At 41.1% G+C, this 19,588-nt stretch overlaps 3 protein-coding genes across 5 annotated transcripts; all 3 read left to right on the forward strand.

The window, feature by feature from the left end:
- The first annotated feature begins 334 nt into the window (after nt 1–334).
- spo11 (SPO11 initiator of meiotic double stranded breaks) lies at nt 335–7,089 on the forward strand. Of its 2 annotated transcripts, XM_046397426.1 has the most exons (13): nt 340–567; nt 1,431–1,544; nt 2,349–2,437; nt 2,840–2,906; nt 3,104–3,212; nt 3,517–3,603; nt 4,071–4,107; nt 4,279–4,388; nt 4,530–4,629; nt 4,995–5,032; nt 5,414–5,490; nt 5,886–5,997; nt 6,638–7,089. In XM_046397426.1, exons 1-13 carry the CDS (start codon nt 464–466, stop codon nt 6,755–6,757), a joined length of 1,164 nt encoding a protein of 387 aa, XP_046253382.1. In that variant the 5' UTR covers nt 340–463; the 3' UTR covers nt 6,758–7,089. The 2 variants fall into 2 exon arrangements, with proteins under 2 accessions (XP_046253383.1, XP_046253382.1); XM_046397427.1 differs by lacking the exons at nt 4,071–4,107; nt 4,279–4,388 and having other exon boundaries at nt 335–567.
- A 1,044-nt stretch (nt 7,090–8,133) lies between these two features.
- On the forward strand, nt 8,134–12,072 carry LOC124063611 (5-aminolevulinate synthase, nonspecific, mitochondrial-like). Its single transcript, XM_046397429.1, has 10 exons — nt 8,134–8,336; nt 8,450–8,614; nt 8,739–8,855; nt 8,956–9,175; nt 9,296–9,480; nt 9,639–9,818; nt 10,515–10,679; nt 10,760–11,028; nt 11,170–11,332; nt 11,755–12,072. The coding sequence occupies exons 1-10, from the start codon at nt 8,150–8,152 to the stop codon at nt 11,913–11,915; spliced, it is 1,812 nt and encodes a 603-aa protein (XP_046253385.1). The 5' UTR covers nt 8,134–8,149; the 3' UTR covers nt 11,916–12,072.
- A 3,078-nt stretch (nt 12,073–15,150) lies between these two features.
- On the forward strand, nt 15,151–19,588 carry LOC124063481 (dual specificity protein phosphatase 7-like). Of its 2 annotated transcripts, XM_046397172.1 has the most exons (4): nt 15,151–15,471; nt 15,672–15,920; nt 16,628–17,056; nt 17,885–19,588. In XM_046397172.1, the coding sequence occupies exons 2-4, from the start codon at nt 15,704–15,706 to the stop codon at nt 18,193–18,195; spliced, it is 957 nt and encodes a 318-aa protein (XP_046253128.1). In that variant the 5' UTR covers nt 15,151–15,471; nt 15,672–15,703; the 3' UTR covers nt 18,196–19,588. The 2 variants fall into 2 exon arrangements, with proteins under 2 accessions (XP_046253128.1, XP_046253127.1); XM_046397171.1 differs by having other exon boundaries at nt 15,157–15,920.

Here is a 19,588-nt window from a genome sequence, read left to right on the forward strand (position 1 = left end):
TGCAGGAGAAACTCAGCCTCAGTTTGTGCCTCTGGTATATTGTCATAATTTATTTTTCCACATGATTCCCATTCAGAAATACTGAAATGGCTACATATCATAGTGTGAATATCTTATACGGTGACAGTGAAGCAGCCCTAATCATATTTGTTGCTTGGTTGCTATCGTCTGTTCTTGTCCAAAACCATAAATAGCCTTCTGTGCCGATCAAAAAAGTCTCTTGAATAAAGGGGATTTTACAAAACAAATGTAATAATATCCTTTATACAATCACAAATTAGCCTATAGCGTCCCAAATTTAGTGGTACAGCCCAAAAGATCTCAGTAACGTGAAATCTTCCCTGTTGGATTAGGCCAAACAGTCTGCTGCGCAAAACCCGCGAGACTTCAATCAAATCCTTTCGCGGGAATATCATGTGTGGTTGATTAATATCTCTGTTTACAGTATATGAAATTCTAGGCGATGGCATCCCGTGACGTGTTTGCAGAAATTGACAAGCTCCGTGCTCAACTGCTCCAAAATGTCGAAGTCACGGTGGACTGCCAGCGTGCTGAAGAAGTCAGTCAGTAAGTTCATAGTCACCTGCGTCATTCGTCAGGTGACGCCATCTTTAACCGTTATCCAATGTTAGCGTGTCGTCAAGGATAGTAGTGTAGTGTGACAGGTTGCGGTTCTATGGGTTTGTCCAGCAGCAAAATGACCGGCTGTTAATGCGCTAGTGGCTTGCTCAATTAAAAACCTGTAGCTAGGTATAGTGATTGATTAGTTTGTTAAAGTGCTGTCTAGCTAGCTAGATTTTACTCTGCCTGTATGCTACCAGAGCAATTGTGAGGTGCACACAGTTAACAAGCTAGCTGTACCTACTGGACAAACTAGTGATAACCAAGACATACAAGAGGTTATATTGTCTTTATCATGCTATTAGGATTGCCAGATGGATTTCCTATGGATGACCTAATTAGGGTCTGAGGTTAACAAACCTGTAGAGTTGTTTAATTTGACAGCCATGGGACGTACCGTTTTGCTCAATTACAAGTATACAAATGACATAATGTACGAATTACGTGGATATACACAAATACACCAGAAAGTCATTAGGCTGTTAAAAGGAAGGGGTCATAAACAATAAAGCAAAGGTAATAAAGATATATTTGACATGGCACTTAACTTTGCAACTGTTTTCAGGAATATACTATATACAGGTTGGTAAAAAAAAATAGAAAGGCTGTTATTATTTATTCCTATCTTATCGTTATTCAGATTTTCCAGAAAATCTACTACTACTGCCATGTTTTTCCCAGCTCATATTCAAAACTATTTTCGTAGTCCTGCAAAAATTACTATCCAGTGTTTTTTTGTTGTTGTTGTTGTTGTTGTTTTTGGATGACTGCTACATTATTCATGTTTTTTTGTCCTTCTTCATTTCCAGCCTGGAAGTTTTGAAGCGCATTGAAAACATAATCCAAGGAATAGTGGCCAGTTTGTCAAAAGACGAGGCCCCTGTCCTGGTAGTACCCAACAGATCCAGCTGGGCCAACGTCAGGTAACTTTAGTTAAACACACTGTAGCATGAAATGTTCTTCTCTCCAGCCTGAACACTGTAGTCATTTTACACACTGACGGTGGGGGATCCGTGTAAGAACATCTGACCTTTAAAAGATAAACACCAGCAGTGATGTTGTGTAAAGAAATAAACATTTACCTACATAGGTTTTTTGTGGGAGGTCAGGCCACACAAGATGATCAGATTGCTGTTTAATTTCCTTTAAAGAGGAAATACACACTTCAAGTCTGTCTGAGTTTTTATAAGGGGTGTTTAAGAAAACTGCATGGGCAACCAAGTGGTAGGGGAAAAAAAAATTAAAATTTCAGCTTTGGTTCTGAGAGATTGAAGTTGAAATAACTACCTGTTGCGTAAACTATGATACAGTGATGAGGAATTTAAAAGCGCTGGCCTACATACACACACAAACATACATTTAAAAAAGGTTTTAATGTGAACTAGACTGCAGAGACCTTATGCTTAGAACAAAGCATACTGTCTGGTCTTGTTTGGATCAAACCTTGCCGCAGCTTAAAGCACATTCTGGCTCAGCCCTTTCAAATGGGAGAATCCCTCAGACTGAACGCCAGAGATTTCACAGAGGATCAGGACGATGAGGTACGTGGGAGGCATCTTCACAGGTAGCCCTCAGGGTGTGGGAAAATTAAGATGGTTTGCAGGTGGGGGAGTGCATTCTCAAGGCTGAAAGAGTAAATGTAGCACACACAGTCTGTGTAGATTTCTTTGATGACACATTTTTTGTATCTTTCCAAACATTTTTCTTTCATTTCTTTCCCACTTAAGTTTTGACAGTGCCGTCGGGCTTCAGATGAGTTCGGGAAGTTCTGTCATCACCATTAGATGCGACAGCGCTTTGTCAACCACTAAATTTGGTGAGAAGATACACACACCACTGTTTTTATACTTTCTCGTTTTGGTTTTCTCTTCTTGACAACTAACATTCCTTTTAGTTGGAAAAAAAAAAAACCTGATGTTGTACTGTACTTCATGTGGCTTTCATTTATATTCATTGTGAACATATGCATAAACTGCACCAATGGCAGTAAAAGTCAGACTTAGTTTTAGGTGACAAATTGGCAGAGACAGAATATATTGAAAGAGGCTTTTGGGGATCGGTTTACCACATGGATATCCTAATTAAGAACAGAATGTTTTTCCCTCACTCCAGTCCTTTTAAAGATGTGGGAAAATACTCATGATGTTGAATATAGTGTTTAATGTTCACAAAAAAAAAAAATTATTAAAATTTTTCTGATTTGTTTCCTTGTTTACAGCACGAATTCTGAAGATTCTCATGGTCATCTACAGACTTGTGCTGAGCAACTCATTTGCGACAAAAAGGTTATTAGCATTCAGTTCATCATCAGTTTACTATTGAAATGATCACAACTACCAGATATAATTCTGTACATGACAGTATGTTTTTGGTTGTTTTTTGGGGTCCTTTTGTTGTTTTTTGTGAAGCAGTGGCTTTCTTTTTTGGCCTTGTTATTGCTGAATTTGCCCTCATAAGGAAGATTTACTCATTGTGTCTACAGAGACATCTATTACAACAATAAACAACTCTTTGGTTCACAAAAAACTGTTGACGGTATAGTGGATGACATCTCCTGTATGCTAAGGGTTCCTCGCAGATCATTACATGTGGTAAGTGTAAATGTTGTGTGACTATACAGAAGAAAACACACATCTCAGACATCGAAACCTTGTAGCAAAATTCCTTTGGATATGCTTTGTTGTTATTAGTTCAGGTCCCACAGATGAATTCTGTTAGTTTAAGTATAGTATTTTCAACAGTTTGTTCTACTTCATATCTGAGGAAACACCTGTGGGGGAAAAATCTGGTTCTTCTGATCAAACAGAGATTGAACTGAAGTTGAATTCAAAGAGGCTGTCCCAGATGTATGTTTTAATACACCATGCGTTAACCATATGTCTTTTGTGTAACCAGTTGGCCACGTCTAAGGGATTAATCTCAGGTGATCTGTGTTATTTGGAGGAGGACGGCACAAGGATTGACTGCCGTTCCAGCTCTACTGTAAGTTCCCTCAACAACCTAAACCACCCCCCTCATTTACTGTACCAGTATCCATGTTAACCATTATATCAACTAAGAGATGAAAGGTATCCTGAGGAATTTTATTTGTAATGTTTTGGAAAACTTTTGAACCTTTTTTTAATGTTTTAAGAACAACATTGTCACACCTAGAGGGTTTCTTCTATACTGCATAGTTTGCGGCACATTACTTACACCAACTAGAAATGTGTATCATGTAACCCTGTGGCTTGTGGCATTTATGGTGCTGATGTGTGATACAAACAATATGACAACACTGCTCTACAGCACCATGAGGTGTCAAGAGCTCCACAGGGTAACTTGTGTTTTCTGTCAAACCAGCAATAGTACTACAAGGCTCATGACAGAGGAATATATTTGAGTGACAGTGACATCTTTTTTTTTAATTTACTATTTGAGCACATTTTTATGGCTGTGTTTTGTTTTAGGCTGTTGCACTTTCATCAAACATTGCTGGGATTAGAAGTATCCTTTGTGATTTGTTTGAGAAATGTGCTTTGTATGCACTTGCCTTCTCTTTTTTGGTATCTCTTGGGTACTTCTGAGAATGTCATACTGTATATTGTATGTATTTCTGTCTGTGTGGGGAGGATACTGTATGGTTGCAGCATCTGTGTTTTCCTTGATCGTGTACAGATATTGTGTCATCTGCAAAATTTGTCATGATAGTTGAAAAGGATGCAACATTTCAGAGACTACTGCATGATGATTTCTGCACAAAGCTCTCTCCTTGCATCATAATCACAGTGTGTTTTCCTGTCTTGACACTACTTTTTTTTTTTTTTTCTTTTTGGGAGGAGTGGTTGTAAATGTAATTTGAATTCTACTCATTTGAATGTTGTCTCTTCTCAAAACTGCTGTGTACACAATGTGTTTGTGTTGGTCAGGGTAAAGGCTTTCCAGATGTGAACAGCAGGTTGATGGTGAGAAAGCTTTGGGACACGCTGCACATCCCCATCCTCACTCTGGTGGATGCTGACCCTCATGGTACACATTATCTGTCTGAGAGAAACCCAGTTCTACCTCTGACCCATACTTTACATAATTCCACTCATTTAACAACTGTCTTTTCATCTACGCACACACGTGTCCCACTGAGCCAGCAGATGTTAGCACCTGTCCGCTACGTCATGGTGCCTGTTCTGGCTGGTATTTCTATTTGCATGATCTCGTCCAGACGGGACTGCTCAGTTTCCGTCAGTCTCTCTGCCTCTTAAGCCTTTTCCCTTTGCATGGCGAGACACATATGTAATGCCTTACTTTGTTCTAAGCTCCGTTACACATCTCGGAAGGATAATTGCTCTGGTATGCCAGTGATTGCAGTGTGTCTCTGTCTTTCATGATTTTCCCAGGGATTGAGATCATGTGCATCTACAAGTACGGATCAGTGGTGAGTCTGCCAGTTATTCTTGTACTGCATATTATCCAATGTGGCCTGTTCAATGTATCTCTGTTAGGAATATGTAATTATGACCCTCTTTGAGTAAAGAAAGTGGACCAATCATCCATCTCAGAATATTTAAGCTGACGTTTTATGGGGTGAATATGTTGAGTAATTGTGTGGCACTGTCTTTGCTGATCTTGCGTAATCATCCTTCTGTTCGTTAACTTCATTGTGAACATGTGCTGCGCATAACCGCATTATGGTAGTGACAGTGCTGATTATCCGTGTGTTTATTTGAGATATACTCTGTGTTTAAGCGTGTTTTGTGTGTGTATGTGACTGGGTGTGTGTGTGTATGTTTGTGTGCGCACGTTGGTTTTTCCACAGGCCATGTCGTTTGAGGCCCGCAGTCTGACCGTCCCCAGCGTTATGTGGCTAGGCCTCCTCCCCTCTGACCTCCAGAGGTTTGGATTCAACATTCGCTACTTCCTATTTCCTCCCTCTGCCTCTAATTGGGATTATATTCTGGGGACATTTAGATTGTTTGTTTTGGTTTCTGTTGCTGTTGCTGTCGCTGTCTTTTTCCTTCAAGGAACTGTGTCTGAGAGTGTATTGAGTTTTAAGTATATGTCCCCTTGAACAAATTTAGGCCAAAAGGACTTTTTGACATACATTTAATTGTAGTCTGTACAGATTTTCCTCTTACATTTCCTCCTAAACATACACATAATAAGTCCTCCATGTGATTCTGTTGAGAATGGGAGGAAACATACTGTGAGGACGACATCTATCAACGGAGCTGCCATTATCAGCAAATTAATTTAGTCATGTATAGTGAAACCAACAGTTTGTTCTTCAGATTACGGGTTCCAGAGGATTCCCTGATCAGACTCACCAAGAGAGATGAAAGCAAACTCAACAGCCTCCTCAAAAGGCCGTACTTAACCAGGCACCCAGACTGGCAGAAAGAGGTGAGAGAAGAGGAACATGACATAAGGTAAAGGATGGAAGTTGCATAGAAATTTGTGAGCTATGGAAATCAAAGGAAAGTATCTGAAACGCATTACTTCAGGTAACTTAATCTTAAGGCTGTCTTGTGTTATGGAACATTAACATGTTCCCCATGTAATTTTATCTTCACAAAATTTAATTTGAGTGTTATTATTTTAGATGTATTTTAGTAGTTCTCATGTCAGGTTCTTTACTAATACATGTAATACTTGAATGTGTTCTTCTAAAGCTCTAAGAAAAGTTTGACGCAGCTGTCTGAATGTGAGTTGTAACCTTTGCCATGTTATCATGTTATCTTGAATAGCAAATATGCCATATCAGAAAAAACATCACCCGAGCTCCTTTGAGCCTGCTTGTGGAAATGTTGGTCCAAGCACCCTGTCTCCTTCTCTGAAGGAAAAGGTGTTCTTCTTCAGAGGTTTACACAGTTTTAATGTGTATGCTCATGTGACACATGGCGTAGGAATGTGTGTGAGAGGACTCTTAACTCACTAGAACTGGGAATACAGGAAAAAAGAGATAAACACCTGATGATTTATGCTTGTTTACAGGCTTCCTCTGGCATGCTCCTTTAAAATTGCATGTTTGCTCTTGTTGTAGATGGAATTGATGCAGCAGAGTAAAGTCAAGGCCGAAATACAGTCCCTGGCAGCCATTGGTCCCGATTACCTCACTAACATCTACCTGCCCAACAAGCTGCGTTACGGGGGCTGGATATGAGCACAATGCTTCCACCTAGTGGAAGAGCAACTGAACTGCCAAAACTTCAGAGTGGTCACACATGCAACTGTCTTGCCTGACCTTGTCAGATTTAAATTTGAATTTAACTGGTTCGCAGTGTTTGCATAATTATTCTTTATTGAATATGTTCTTTTTTATTGAATATGTTTTTGTTTTCTAAATTGTTTTTCAGAAATGTTCTGTCATTTAAACCCTGTAATCGCATGGACAAGACAGCATGTTCTTGGTCCTTATGTTCTTGTTGATTTTGTATTCAAATGTTTGGACCTGCTGTTGCAAAGTCAGTAAACACAATATTTCAGTCACTTTCATTAATCGAGTTCATTATTCTGCAGTTGTTTGAGTCTTGTTTTGCACACTTTACGACCACTACACATCCTTTTGCGTGCTGCTGAAAAGCCTACATAAGTGCAAATGAGGGTGATAATTTAGTGGTTTGGAACTGGGGTGTCGGTGAGGCTGTTGGATCATTAATGCATAGCTTACAGGGCTTCATGTACTTTTCCAGCAGGTGGAGACAATCTTTAAAAGGGTTATACTGCAGAGTCCTCGTATTATAATGTGTGTGGCTTTATCACAGAAACATTTGGGGAAAAAAAACGCTCAAATGTTTGTAAAATTGTAGTTGACTGTGATAAGTAAAGCAGCTTTTATAGTTTATTAGTAGAAAAGTATTATCTAATTGGTAACAAAGACAAATAAAAATATAGAGAACATAATACACAGAGTTGTGTTTGACTTTGTGAATTTTACAACCTGCAACAGAAACTAGGCCTTTCTGTTGTCGTACATTGGAAGGTGGCAGGAGGGCAGTCAGTTCCGCTTCGTGCAGCTAGATGGCTCTTCATCCTCTCTGTCTTAGGTAAGACCATACATTTGTAGTAGCTCGACAGGTCCTTCAGAGGTTTTCCCTTTCCTGCTTGTCAAAGGCAGCTGACTGCAGAGTAGAGTGAATGGAAACTGTCCCTTGGGCTCTCAGTATAGCATAGCATCCTTTCTGGTCTCAGTGGTCATGGATTAGAGAGAAGTCAGTCATGTTTCGCAAGACATTATTTGCCTGTTACATCAAGGTGGACTGGGATGTATTGAGGTAAAAAATGACTGAAAGATGGATAGAAGCGGCATTTTTATGTGATCAGGTTTGGTAGAAAATATTCTTAAACTTTACCTGAGTAGTGTTTTTACATTGTGGAGATGATGCTTCTAGGCATATTAAATCTCAGTAAAGTTTTAGGACTATTCTGGTTTTATATGTTGTTTGGTAAATTATGTAAGAGCTGGGCAGGTTGCATTCCAATGTCTGACCTATATGGAACATATGTATTAGATTCTGCTTTTCTTTACGCGTTTTACAGGTCAAAGGTATCTTCTATGGATGCAGTAATCCGCCAATGCCCTTTCCTGACTGTTGTGCCCAGTGTTTGCCTGCAGCTAGCTGGAAAGTCATCACTGGTGAGCTATGCCCTTAAGTGCCCTGTGATGATGGACATGGCATGCAGACCTCTGGCCAGAGCTTTTTGCACTTCAGCCTCTTCGTCCAAAGGCACTCCAACAAATGGTCAGTTGCAAGGCTGAGATTATAGAGCATCCTATGATAAACTGTTTGATTTTTTTATTATTATTATTTTATACGCTTATTATAAATTACATGTTTACCCCTATGTTGTACAGTCACACCACCTGCTGGTCAGCCTGTAGGCTCCAAATGCCCTTTCTTGGCTTCGGAAATGGTACAGAAAAACAACAGGGTAGTGACGGAGGCCAGCATGGAGCTGCAAGAGGACATCCAGGAGGTGCACTCTGTGTGCAGAGGTCAGCAGTCCCACAGCCACTCAGGTAATTGTATACCCATACAATAACTCAGTTATGTAAATTGTGAAAGGTCAATATTTGGTGCATACACATTCGACTGACATTTAAAGTGCGTAGCAAACGAATGTTTTGCGTCTCCCTTGAACAGAGAAAACGGATGTGGATTTACCAGTTGTGGACAAGGCCAACACGGGGGCAGAAAAAAAACTTTTTAAACCAATACCTTACAAAGTGCCTCACCTTTTGGAGGATAATCTGCCTGACTGTAAGAAAGTCCAATTCTTCCTAATAAATAACAATTTTCAGAAAGTGTGTGAATTCTTTTGAAGCTCATAAAACCCTCCTCCAATTTCTTCCTCCATCAGCTGTCACCTTCCCGTATGACAAGTTTTTTGAAAAGAAGATCGAGAGCAAGAAAGTAGATCACACATACAGGGTTTTTAAGACGGTGAACCGGTGTGCCATCTCGTTCCCTATGGCAGACGATTACTCCGAGTCTTTTCAGGCAAAGAGAGACGTGTCTGTGTGGTGCAGCAACGACTATCTTGGCATGAGTCGTCACCCCAAAGTCACCCAGGCTATCGCGTGAGTAGGCTCTCTGATCTGCTGTCGCCCTTAGCCCTGATGAGTGCCCTTAGACAGAAATCGGAAGATGATTGTGGCAATTATTAAAGTAGTTTTAAGTTTTCACTTTTTTCCTCTAAGAGAGGCTTTATGCAAGCACGGTGCTGGTGCAGGAGGCACAAGAAACATCTCGGGGACTAGCAAATTCCACGTGGAACTTGAACATGAGCTGGCTGAGCTGCATGACAAGGATGCTGCACTGCTGTTCACTTCCTGCTTTGTAGCCAATGACTCTACTTTATTTACTCTGGCAAAAATGCTACCAGGTACGTTAAAGTAGTATAACACATGACCTAAAAGGTCCTTGCCTTTGCTTTGATTCAGTATTGTAATGTATTTGATACCTTGTTTTCTTGATTTAGACTGCAAACTCAAATTAGAGAATTGAAGATTAAACATTTTTGCCGTTTGTTTACACCTCTAGGTTGTGAAATCTATTCCGATGCTGGTAACCATGCCTCGATGATTCAGGGCATAAGAAACAGTGGGGTCAAGAGGTTTATATTCCGTCACAATGACGTCAGCCACCTTCAAGAGCTGCTCCAGAAGTCAGACCCTTCAATTCCAAAGATTGTTGCCTTTGAGACGGTGCATTCAATGGATGGTAAATACATACTGTCAGTCTTATTTCATGGAGAATTTAAAATATTTTGTCATTCATTTATTCTTCATTTATGTGTTTTGAGAAAACTTTTGGTTTGAAAAAGAGGAAAAATATGATTTATAATATTTTGTATAAAAGATTGTACGCAAAATAATATAGCACTGATATGAATAAATACCATATTAACAAAAGTACTGGCAGCCATAACAGCTTCCACTCCTCTGGGAAGGCTTTCCACGAAGGTTTCTGTGAGAATTTTTGCCCATTCATGCAGCAGAGCATTTGTGAGGTCAGGCACTGATGTTTGACCAGAAGGCTTGGTTGGCAGTCTCTGTTCCAGTTCTTCCCAAAGGTGTTCGGTGGGGTTGAGGTCGGGGTTCTGTGTGGGCCAGTCAAGTTCTATCCAACCATGTCTTTATGGACTTTGCTTTGTACACTGGGGCACAGTCATGCCGGAATAGAAAAGGGCCTTCCACAAACTGCTGACACAAAGTTGGAAGCATATCATTGTCCAAAATGTCTTGGTATGCTGAGGCATTAGGATTTCCCTTCACTGGAAGTAAGGGGCCAAGCCCAACCTGTGCAAAACAGCCCCATAAAGTGGTCTGTCTGGATACTTTTGTCAATATAGTGTAAGTACGTATGAGTACGTATCTTTAATCTTAAATAGTCTAATAACCAACGTGTTTTCTACAGGAGCTGTGTGCCCACTAGAGGAGATGTGTGATATTGCCCACAAGTTTGGTGCCATTACCTTTGTGGATGAAGTTCATGCTGTGGGCCTGTATGGACATAGAGGAGGAGGCATTGGGGACAGAGACAGAGTCATGCACAAGATGGACATCATTTCTGGTACCCTCGGTAAGCAAGGCGAAACCTCTCCTAACACCCTCACCAGTTGCATATGTGCCTCTGTGACCTGTTATGGGTTTCATTTCCAGGCAAGGCATTTGGCTGCATGGGCGGCTACATCGCCAGCACCAGCGCCCTGGTGGACACAGTACGCTCCTACGCTGCAGGATTCATCTTCACCACTTCCCTGCCCCCAATGCTCTTAGCAGGGGCAAAGGAGTCCATCAAAGTCCTGAAAAGTGAGGAAGGCCAGGTCCTCCGGAGGAAACATCAGAGGAGTGTCAAGCTGCTCCGGCAGATGCTTTTGGACTCCGGACTTCCTGTCGTCCACTGCCCCAGCCACATTATTCCTGTCCGGGTAAGAAAATGTGTAATTTCTCAATTTAACAAAGATATGTCATTTCTACTTCTACTGCTGAGTATGCTAGAGAATGCCTGGTGTTTTTTTACAGTCAGATAATCTGAAATGTGAATCAGACATGATGTATCTGCTCGGCAGGTGGCAGATGCAGAGAAGAACACCAAGATCTGTGACATCATGATGTCTTCTTACAACATCTACATCCAGGCAATCAACTACCCTACAGTGGCTAAAGGAGAGGAGCTGCTACGCATCGCCCCCACACCACACCACACGCCCCAAATGATGTTCCACTTTGTTGGTAAGCCGACTCCAAGTTACATTGCTTGTGTCATAAATCAAAAATATCCAAAGATGGACTATTGTTGAAACGTTTCTTGCTTGTTTGAGCAGTATTAAATAAAAGTATATAAAATTCCTTGTGGGTATATAATTCGTATTTAGGGGTGGAAAGAATTAAATTTCATTATTGCACTCGAGAATTTACTTCATCATCAATAAACACAGTGAAACATCTAAAATGTTCGCACCATCCCAAAGGAAAATGTTTTGACTGGCAAACTCAACTGTATTTCAGTTGCTTGTTTGGATAGTCAGACAAACCACCAAGACCCTAAGATCGTTTGGATAATTTTGAACCTGCTTACAGATTTAGATAAGTCTTAATTTTCCATAAATAACGGCAAAGATGGCTGTGTCCTCCGCTGTTCGTTCTCTCCACAGACAAGCTGGTGAGAACGTGGAAGGAGGTAGGTTTGGAGCTGAGACCGCACTCCTCAGCCGAGTGTGACTTCTGCCAGCAGCCTCTTCACTTCGCGCTGATGAGCGAGAGGGAGAAGTCCTACTTTACAGGCCTCAGTCACATGACATCTGAAGTAGCCTGATATTACATAAAGCATTAAATCCCTGCGAGCCCCACCTCCAAGTATACAAGCTACAGGTACTCATTGTATTTAAATATAATGTATTACTGCATTTAAAATGTTCTGTCAGTGTGTGTGCGTGAAGTGTTCATTTACTCTTGTCTGATCATTTTTAAATGTACTGATCATGACACGCAAATGAATTGATTTTAACTTCAAGAACAACACAAACCACAAGTTCATAAATAAATGGAACACTGAACCAATACTTGTTCTTAACACATTGTGAGCAAAAAGTAAATATTGTTTTCTTCATAAAGGTTATGAATATATGTCTGTGTTAATATGAATCAATCAACTGTTCAATCAGCAGTCAGATAAGGATAAGGATACATTAAAAAGCCTTAACATTTAGAAATACATATATTTGTACAAATAATGGTCTCTTGCTTACCTCAGTAAGTTGGGTAAGAAACCTCTTTAAGAACACAAATGCACATTTAACATTTAACTGAGGCTTTTTATATAGCGTACATTTAGGTGTCAAGAGTGTCTTAAGGCTGAAGTAACGTTTTATAACTACTGGATATGTTAAGGCCCTGTGTTGGAGAGATCCGTGCTTGTACCAAATAGCCACAAAGGCAGTTTTTTTTTAATGTTTCTATGCTTCTTTGCTAAAAAAAAAAATCCATTCGAAAACGTAGTGGTTTAGCAAAAGGCAGGGATGTATCAAGAAGTGGTATTCATGAATGATCACCTCAAGGGCAGATTTGTGGTCACCTGGCCATCCATTCATGAAATCCATTTCATGGTGTTCTTGGTTTGACCACATGGAGGCGTACTGGCTCTCCTGTTTACAGCTGTGAGCCTGTGACGTGAGACCCCTCCCTCCCTTGCGGATGACTCATAGCTGGTGCAGTAGATCTCATGCTGAACCGCTAGATGGTATCAGCGGAGAAACAGGATATTGTGTTTCCCATCCAGATAATATGGGAGATCATATTGGTTGTGATAATATACAGCAAATCCTCAACATTGTACCTCAAAGAATGTCAGTGTCGCAGAGATGCAAAATCAGATAGATATAAAGCATTTCAAGTAAATTGTCAGAATCGTCTGCTATTAATAGAGCAGCCTGGTTATTTTATGTAGATTCTCTGCATAAGACAGAGTTAATACTTTCATTGGCTTTATACATTTTATGCTGTCTCCTGATCAACATGTTTAGATAAGATTAAGTCAATGAATAGTCCTTTTACTCCCACATGCAGAGAAACATCAATGGAGAGGAAGCTCTCCTCCCATCTGTCTCATCTCTGAGCGCATCCAACTGCACATCTGCACATGACGGGGGGGTGGGTGTTTGCGTGCCCGCCGGGTATGCGTGAAAGCCCTCAAAGAAGCACTCGACCTGGGATTCTCTACATCAAAGACCAAAGTTTTCTCTCTTCCCTCCGAGAGAATTACCATGAGCTCACGTTTTGAGCACATTATGTAACCACAGTGTTAATGCAAGTGGAGCAGTCAGGTGACCATCACTATCATGCAAGCCCAGCCTGCTCGGAATATGAATTTTTCTGATTTAATTAAATGCTGTATTTACGTTTTGTGTTAATGTAGTTGATTTGGATTTCAGTTTTTTGACATTATGCCATTACATAGAGCATCATACACAATAACACCATATTGTTCTTTGATTTGATGAATAAACAAGGACAATTCGTCACCCTAAACTATAACTTGCTTTGGTAAGTCCAGAAAATTCCAGAAGATTGTTATTTGCAGGAACTACACTGTTGTGTAATGTTTGACCTCATTGTCACACATTTCCCCCATCCATCACTGTCTTCCCCAGATGCAGGCTGCTCAGTTCCTTGTTTCAGAATGTCTCAGAGCAGGCCCAACATCTCTACACTTCCTAGAGGAGAGTTCAACTGGAACAGCACTCATGTGGGAATGCGGGTGTGTGTGTGTGTGGTGATTTTCAAACTCTTGACATTATGTGGTGGCTGGCTGTTGGAGGCAGGTGTTGAAATGGTGGGCAGTGAGATGATGATATGGTGTCTGTTGTTTTGTGTTTCATCAGTCCATGGTTGAGAGCATTTGTGTGTGTGTGTGTGTGTGCAGGTTCAGCTCTATTCCTCATTCTGTGTTAATCCCAGCGCTCTGCACATCTGTGTTTCACCCCACTCACGTGCACAGACAGATGAGCTACATGGTTGGATTCCCACTGCACGCATCCTCCCCACCCCCCACCCCCCTTTCCCCTACACATTCGCCATTTGCTTGCATTATTAGACACATCAGTAGTGAACCATGGGAATGATGTGGTTACAGTCTAAGAGAAGACACTCATGCACAGCAACACGCATTTGAATTTCCCATTGTGGTCACCATGTAATATAGTCTATAAAGATGAGGAAGAAAAAAACCCCAAACACTTCACCTCAGAAATAAAATGAAAATTGAGGAAGAGTGCAGTTTCAAGGGTGTGTCCGATCTGATTATACATATCATAATGAAAGATAACAGCATACTTCCGTAGTGAGATTTTCTGCTTTTGTCGTACAGAAAAATCCACCACCAGGTCAAAGTACTGCGCAGATACCGACTGAAGGACCGTGGTGTTTTCCCCTCCATTTGTTGGTGTTTGTGTTCTAAATGGAAAGTGTAAATACTGCATTGCACTACCACTCCTGCATAATAAACCAATAGTTGTTGCATAGCAGACTATTGTATTGTGAAGTTACACATTACAGGCATATAGTTATGTATTGTATCTGATGCCAGGTAAAATACAATATTTCTTAAGGATAACTGTTGCTTAGAAAGGCTGTCATGAGAGCGGAAATGCTCCAAGGTTTGCAGAGGAATTTGGCTGACAATAATCAGACAATGATGCAGTTATAATACAAACTTTGTGCAACAATGAAATCCCACCTCAGAAATAAAGTTATCATGCAAGCTGCAGGTGCTAACCCCCCCCTCCCGTGGATCTAATTGATAGGTAATAAAAGTTACAGCGTGTCATTTGGCAGCCTACAACAGAACCCATGCAATACATAAAAACAAACAATCGCCTTAAAAGTCTGCATACTTAATGGTAATAATAACAACACTTTTTAACACATATGATGAAAGTGATTGACAAAACTGCGACTGTCAAAATGATTTCACTGAACTTTGTGAATTTTCGGCTATGACTTTAAATCATAAGGAATAAACTCCTCCCTCTTGAGTTGCTCTACTGTCAACTACAAAAAAAAAAAAGAAAGAAAGAAAGAAAGAAAAAAAAAAACCTCCCGTGCATCGGAATGGTAAACCGAGAATGTGCGTGGAGGAGGACCCTGGTACGCTGTGGAGTAGCTGAAGTTGATGAAGAGATTATTGAATATAAACACTCACATGTGAACTTGTTCATCGTGAATCAAAGTGTTCATAGGTCTCCGTTATCTGTGGGGCAGCTCGGCTCTGACTGACTGATGGAAATAGAGAAGAAGAAAAACGGGAAATCTCGTTCAGGCAGAACCGCCACGCACTGGCAGGAGAACATTTAATACTTCTTTTTCTCTTTCGGGTGAGATGTAGTTTGGCGTCGTTTGGTGGACCATGTAGTAAGTGTTCGTGCTTGCATGTAGCATGATATTGAGTCCGATATGTCTAATGTGAAGCCAAGTAAAAGCGTGGAATGGCTGCAACTCGAGTTAGAGTCCGGAGGCACTTCGCTGCTCCTGCTGGACTGCCGTTCACACGAGCTTTATGAATCATCCCATATAGAGACCGCCATCAACCTGGCCATACCGGGGCTGATGCTCCGGAGGTTCAAAAAGGGCAATATACCTATCCGGACTATCATCCCCAACCACGAGGATAAAGAGAAGTTCATAAGACGGTGCAAGACGGACACGGTCGTCCTGTACGATGAGTGCACAGTGAACGGACAGGAGTGTGGAGCTCCGGCGTCGGTTTTGGGTCTACTTCTTCAGAAACTATGGGAAGACGGCTGTAAGGCATATTACCTGGACGGTAAGTAGTACTACTGTCGAACTAGGAACTAAGAAATTAAATATTACTGCGAAGTGTAGCTAACGTTTGTCACAGCGTGTCTGCGATGGAGTTTGTAACGTTAAGAAACGTCTAACTGACGCGACGTTGCAATTCGACCCCTAAAATATTAATTCGGGCGAATGTCAAGCTAACTTCGGTGCGGTGTTAGCAGTCCGTGAACCTACCTTCGTTATAAAGTGTGTGTCTTTGGAAGTGAGCAGACGCGTTCAGCGTGGGGTGTTTTAAACTTTCAGAAACACCACCATTTGATTTTTAAGAACCAGACCCGTAACGTTTATTTCGGTAATTGTTGTGTCCTAACGGAAGAGCTTTAACGTCACGTTCAGTGCTAACGTCCGTCCCGCGTTGTGGGTGTGTGGTTTGTAAGCTGTTCAAAAGTTTGTGTATTGTGTGTCACTGAGATTCTCAATTAAAATTCCAAAATGGCTGCGCCATGTTTTGCTTCAGCAGGAACAGGCATGCATTTCATGAATGGTCTTTTTGGCGGGGGGGGGGGGGGGGGGGCGCTTGAGCTGTTTCGTTACAGCTGTGCTCCATATACCTAAGAGTCCTTTTGCCCCTATACATATTAAATTAAAGTTCTTTTTTAAGTGTACATTTCATTGAAAAAATACCTAACCTTAATTTATTAGACTTTGTTAATTTGTGTTTTGGCTCCTGTCCAGGTGGATTTGTGAAGTTCCACACAGAGTACCCAGAACACTGTGAGACCCTCCTAGACAGTTCCTGCCCCAGCTCCTCTCCTCCGCTGTCTGTTCTGGGTTTTGGAAATCTCCGGATCAGCTCAGATTGTTCCGATGGGGAGTCTGATCGAGAGCCGACCAGTGCCACGGAGTCTGAGGAGAGCCCCATCCCCAGCAACCAGCCTGCCTTCCCTGTCGAGATCTTACCCTACCTTTACCTGGGCTGCGCCAAAGACTCCACCAACCTCGACGTGCTGGGCCAGTACAACATCAAGTACATCCTAAACGTCACACCCAATCTCCCCAACATGTTTGAGCATGACGGCCACTTCAGGTACAAACAGATTCCCATTTCGGACCACTGGAGTGAGAACCTGTCCCAGTTTTTCCCAGAGGCCATATCATTTATAGGTGGGTAGGACTAATACTGGCTTTTCCACTCATGGACACAGTCTCGTTTTTCAGAAAATTAATGTGTTCTTAGTGTGTGTATGTATGTGTTTAGTTGTTTGTTTTGTCACAAGGAGTATAGGAAGTATAGTCACCCCATGTGGGCTGGACACTTTTAGTATGTGACACTTCAACCAAAGTGTTAACTAAAGAATTGTTTGCTAATTATGTTTGATAATAAAGACAATAACATTAAAAACCTAGGAATAGTGAATTACATATTTTCTTTGATAATAACACATTAATCTAGAAAATATACACATCTTTTCCTGTTTTTGGTTTGGCAACACAACACAACTTTTCAGTTTTACTTTTGATTTGTCATCTCTCACCACAGATGCACCTGAAACCGCAGCTTCTGACTTGTTTTTTTGGTGGTTGCAAAGCTGTGTCTCATGAACTACTTTTCAATGGGTTTAGGGGTAGAATGAGGAAGGAAATGTTGTTTCCACTCTCTGGGGTTGTGTTTGATCGCAGGGTCACAAGTTAGTGTTGTTTAGTTGACAGTTGTTACTCACATCTGTAGCTAACAGGATATTAGGTTCACTGTTTGCTACACAGCAGAAGCTTATTGTACCATTATCGTGCCATTAACAGGATCACTTCTAACTGAGAGCCACGACAATATTTATAACTACAAAAATTCCTTAAACTTTGTAATAAAGGAAAAAATTAATAAAATGAAAATACTATTTAGCATGGTCTGAAAGCTAAGGGTATATTTGCTGTTCTTGAAAAGATAAGCTTGGATAAGCTTCTGCTAACTGTAGCTTTCCCTTCCTCTCACAGATGAGGCTCGGTCTAAGCAGTGCGGCATCCTGGTGCACTGCCTGGCCGGCATCAGTCGCTCAGTCACCGTCACCGTGGCTTACCTGATGCAGAGACTCAACCTCTCTCTCAACGACGCTTATGACTTTGTCAAGAGGAAGAAGTCCAACATTTCCCCAAACTTCAACTTCATGGGTCAGCTCCTGGACTTTGAGAGGACACTGGGGCTGCACAGTCCCTGTGATAACCGTTCCACCAGCAAGGAGCAGCTCTTCTTCACCACACCAACCAACCACAACGTCTTCCAGCTGGACACGCTGAAGTCAACATGAGGACTGATTGGATTTTTTTTTTTTTTAACTGTTTCCTGTGGTGTCTCTGAAGGTTCTCAGAGCCTGTCAGTTGCCTAACTAGCTGACACAAGCAGTAAGTCAGTACAGTATTTCTGCACCAAAAGGAACTACACTGATCTTTTAAAGGAACAGAGCCTGTAAGAAGACACTATTAGATCCAGTCTCAATGCCTTAATACCTAACAAAAGGATGAATTTTGCTATCACACCACAGCCTACATGGCATTAATCAATGGTCACGTACAGCCATAACAGCAGGACATTTCAAAAATTTCTATTAAATCTATGATTGTCATTTTACTGTTATTTCTTATTCACCAGCTGTAAAGTGGATGTTTATGTATGTTTATCAGTTATGATTATTGCCTTGATGGTCTAAAAGGAGTCTTTGGCCAAGCAGTGTGTTCTCTAGGGACCAATCCGAGATGTTTTGATGGCTCTCTAGTCGAGGGAAATAAGCTACTACAGTGATCCGGCCTTGAATTGTTGTCCAGTTTTTCTTCAGATGACTATTGGCAGCTCTCTTGCAACAGAAAGAGTTTATCATAGGAAGCATTTTATTTTCTCACGCTTTCACTCCGAATACCTTCACTAATATCTGGTGAACACCATGATATTAAATTGTTGTTTTTTTTTAAAATCCAAGAACAAACAGCCACAACAAGTCAAAACATAGAATACTTCAGTAACGTTCCTGTACATTCTGTTGCTTATAACTGCATTATTTGCATGTAATTATGTTCTAGCAAGGACCTTGTTTTATAATCTTGAGGTGATGTGGCCTCTTGTTGCCGAGGCCCTGACCATACCTTAACATGAAATCGAACTATATGTCAGTTACCAGGTCGAGGTATAGTGTATAGGAATGGCTTTTGCCACGACTGAAAGGAACAAATGTGCAAGTGAGCGGCGTACAAAGAAATGGATCTCCACCAACTCCGGCAGTCCTCAGACTGCAGCTGCTCCTTCTGTGGCACAATGATGTTAAGGGAAACATGATGTATAATTAGCTGTTCTCTGTTGCCAGTCTCTTCTCAGAACAAATGAGTGGCTTCCACGTGTGAGAGGGAATGTAAGGAAAATGAATTTGAGAAATGTGTTCTTACCTCACAGAGAGACATTTTCAGGGATTTTTATACAAGGCATCTGTATCTCGTCATGGCCTCTTAAAGTGCATCCAAGGGCTGTTTTGTTTGGTTTGTTTGTAAAGATGAACCTAAAATGCGGTTGTTATGGGGGGACATTTTCTCCACTTCATGAAGGATGCAAATGTCACCCTATTTTGACCCTTATGTGTAGTATATGTAAAGCTAAATGTCCAAGACATTCTGTACAAGTTTATACAACAAATATAATGTATATTTTTACTTGAA

Source organism: Scatophagus argus, chromosome 8 (genome assembly GCF_020382885.2).
Source record: "Scatophagus argus isolate fScaArg1 chromosome 8, fScaArg1.pri, whole genome shotgun sequence".
NCBI classification, from domain to species: Eukaryota; Metazoa; Chordata; class Actinopteri; family Scatophagidae; genus Scatophagus; species Scatophagus argus.

Bases quoted from the DNA above. Each gene is read 5' to 3' on its own strand.
- spo11 (XM_046397426.1), top strand. From the start codon at position 464: ATGGCATCCCGTGACGTGTTTGCAGAAATTGACAAGCTCCGTGCTCAA. The intron at 2,907-3,103 runs GTTATTAGCATT...TTGTGTCTACAG, and splicing joins AACTCATTTGCGACAAAAAG to AGACATCTATTACAACAATA. The intron at 5,033-5,413 runs GTGAGTCTGCCA...GTTTTTCCACAG, and splicing joins TCTACAAGTACGGATCAGTG to GCCATGTCGTTTGAGGCCCG.
- LOC124063611 (XM_046397429.1), top strand. From the start codon at position 8,150: ATGGATGCAGTAATCCGCCAATGCCCTTTCCTGACTGTTGTGCCCAGT. The intron at 8,856-8,955 runs GTAAGAAAGTCC...TTCCTCCATCAG, and splicing joins GGAGGATAATCTGCCTGACT to CTGTCACCTTCCCGTATGAC. The intron at 9,481-9,638 runs GTACGTTAAAGT...TTACACCTCTAG, and splicing joins TCTGGCAAAAATGCTACCAG to GTTGTGAAATCTATTCCGAT.
- LOC124063481 (XM_046397171.1), top strand. From the start codon at position 15,551: ATGTCTAATGTGAAGCCAAGTAAAAGCGTGGAATGGCTGCAACTCGAG. The intron at 15,921-16,627 runs GTAAGTAGTACT...GCTCCTGTCCAG, and splicing joins TAAGGCATATTACCTGGACG to GTGGATTTGTGAAGTTCCAC. The intron at 17,057-17,884 runs GTGGGTAGGACT...TTCCTCTCACAG, and splicing joins AGAGGCCATATCATTTATAG to ATGAGGCTCGGTCTAAGCAG.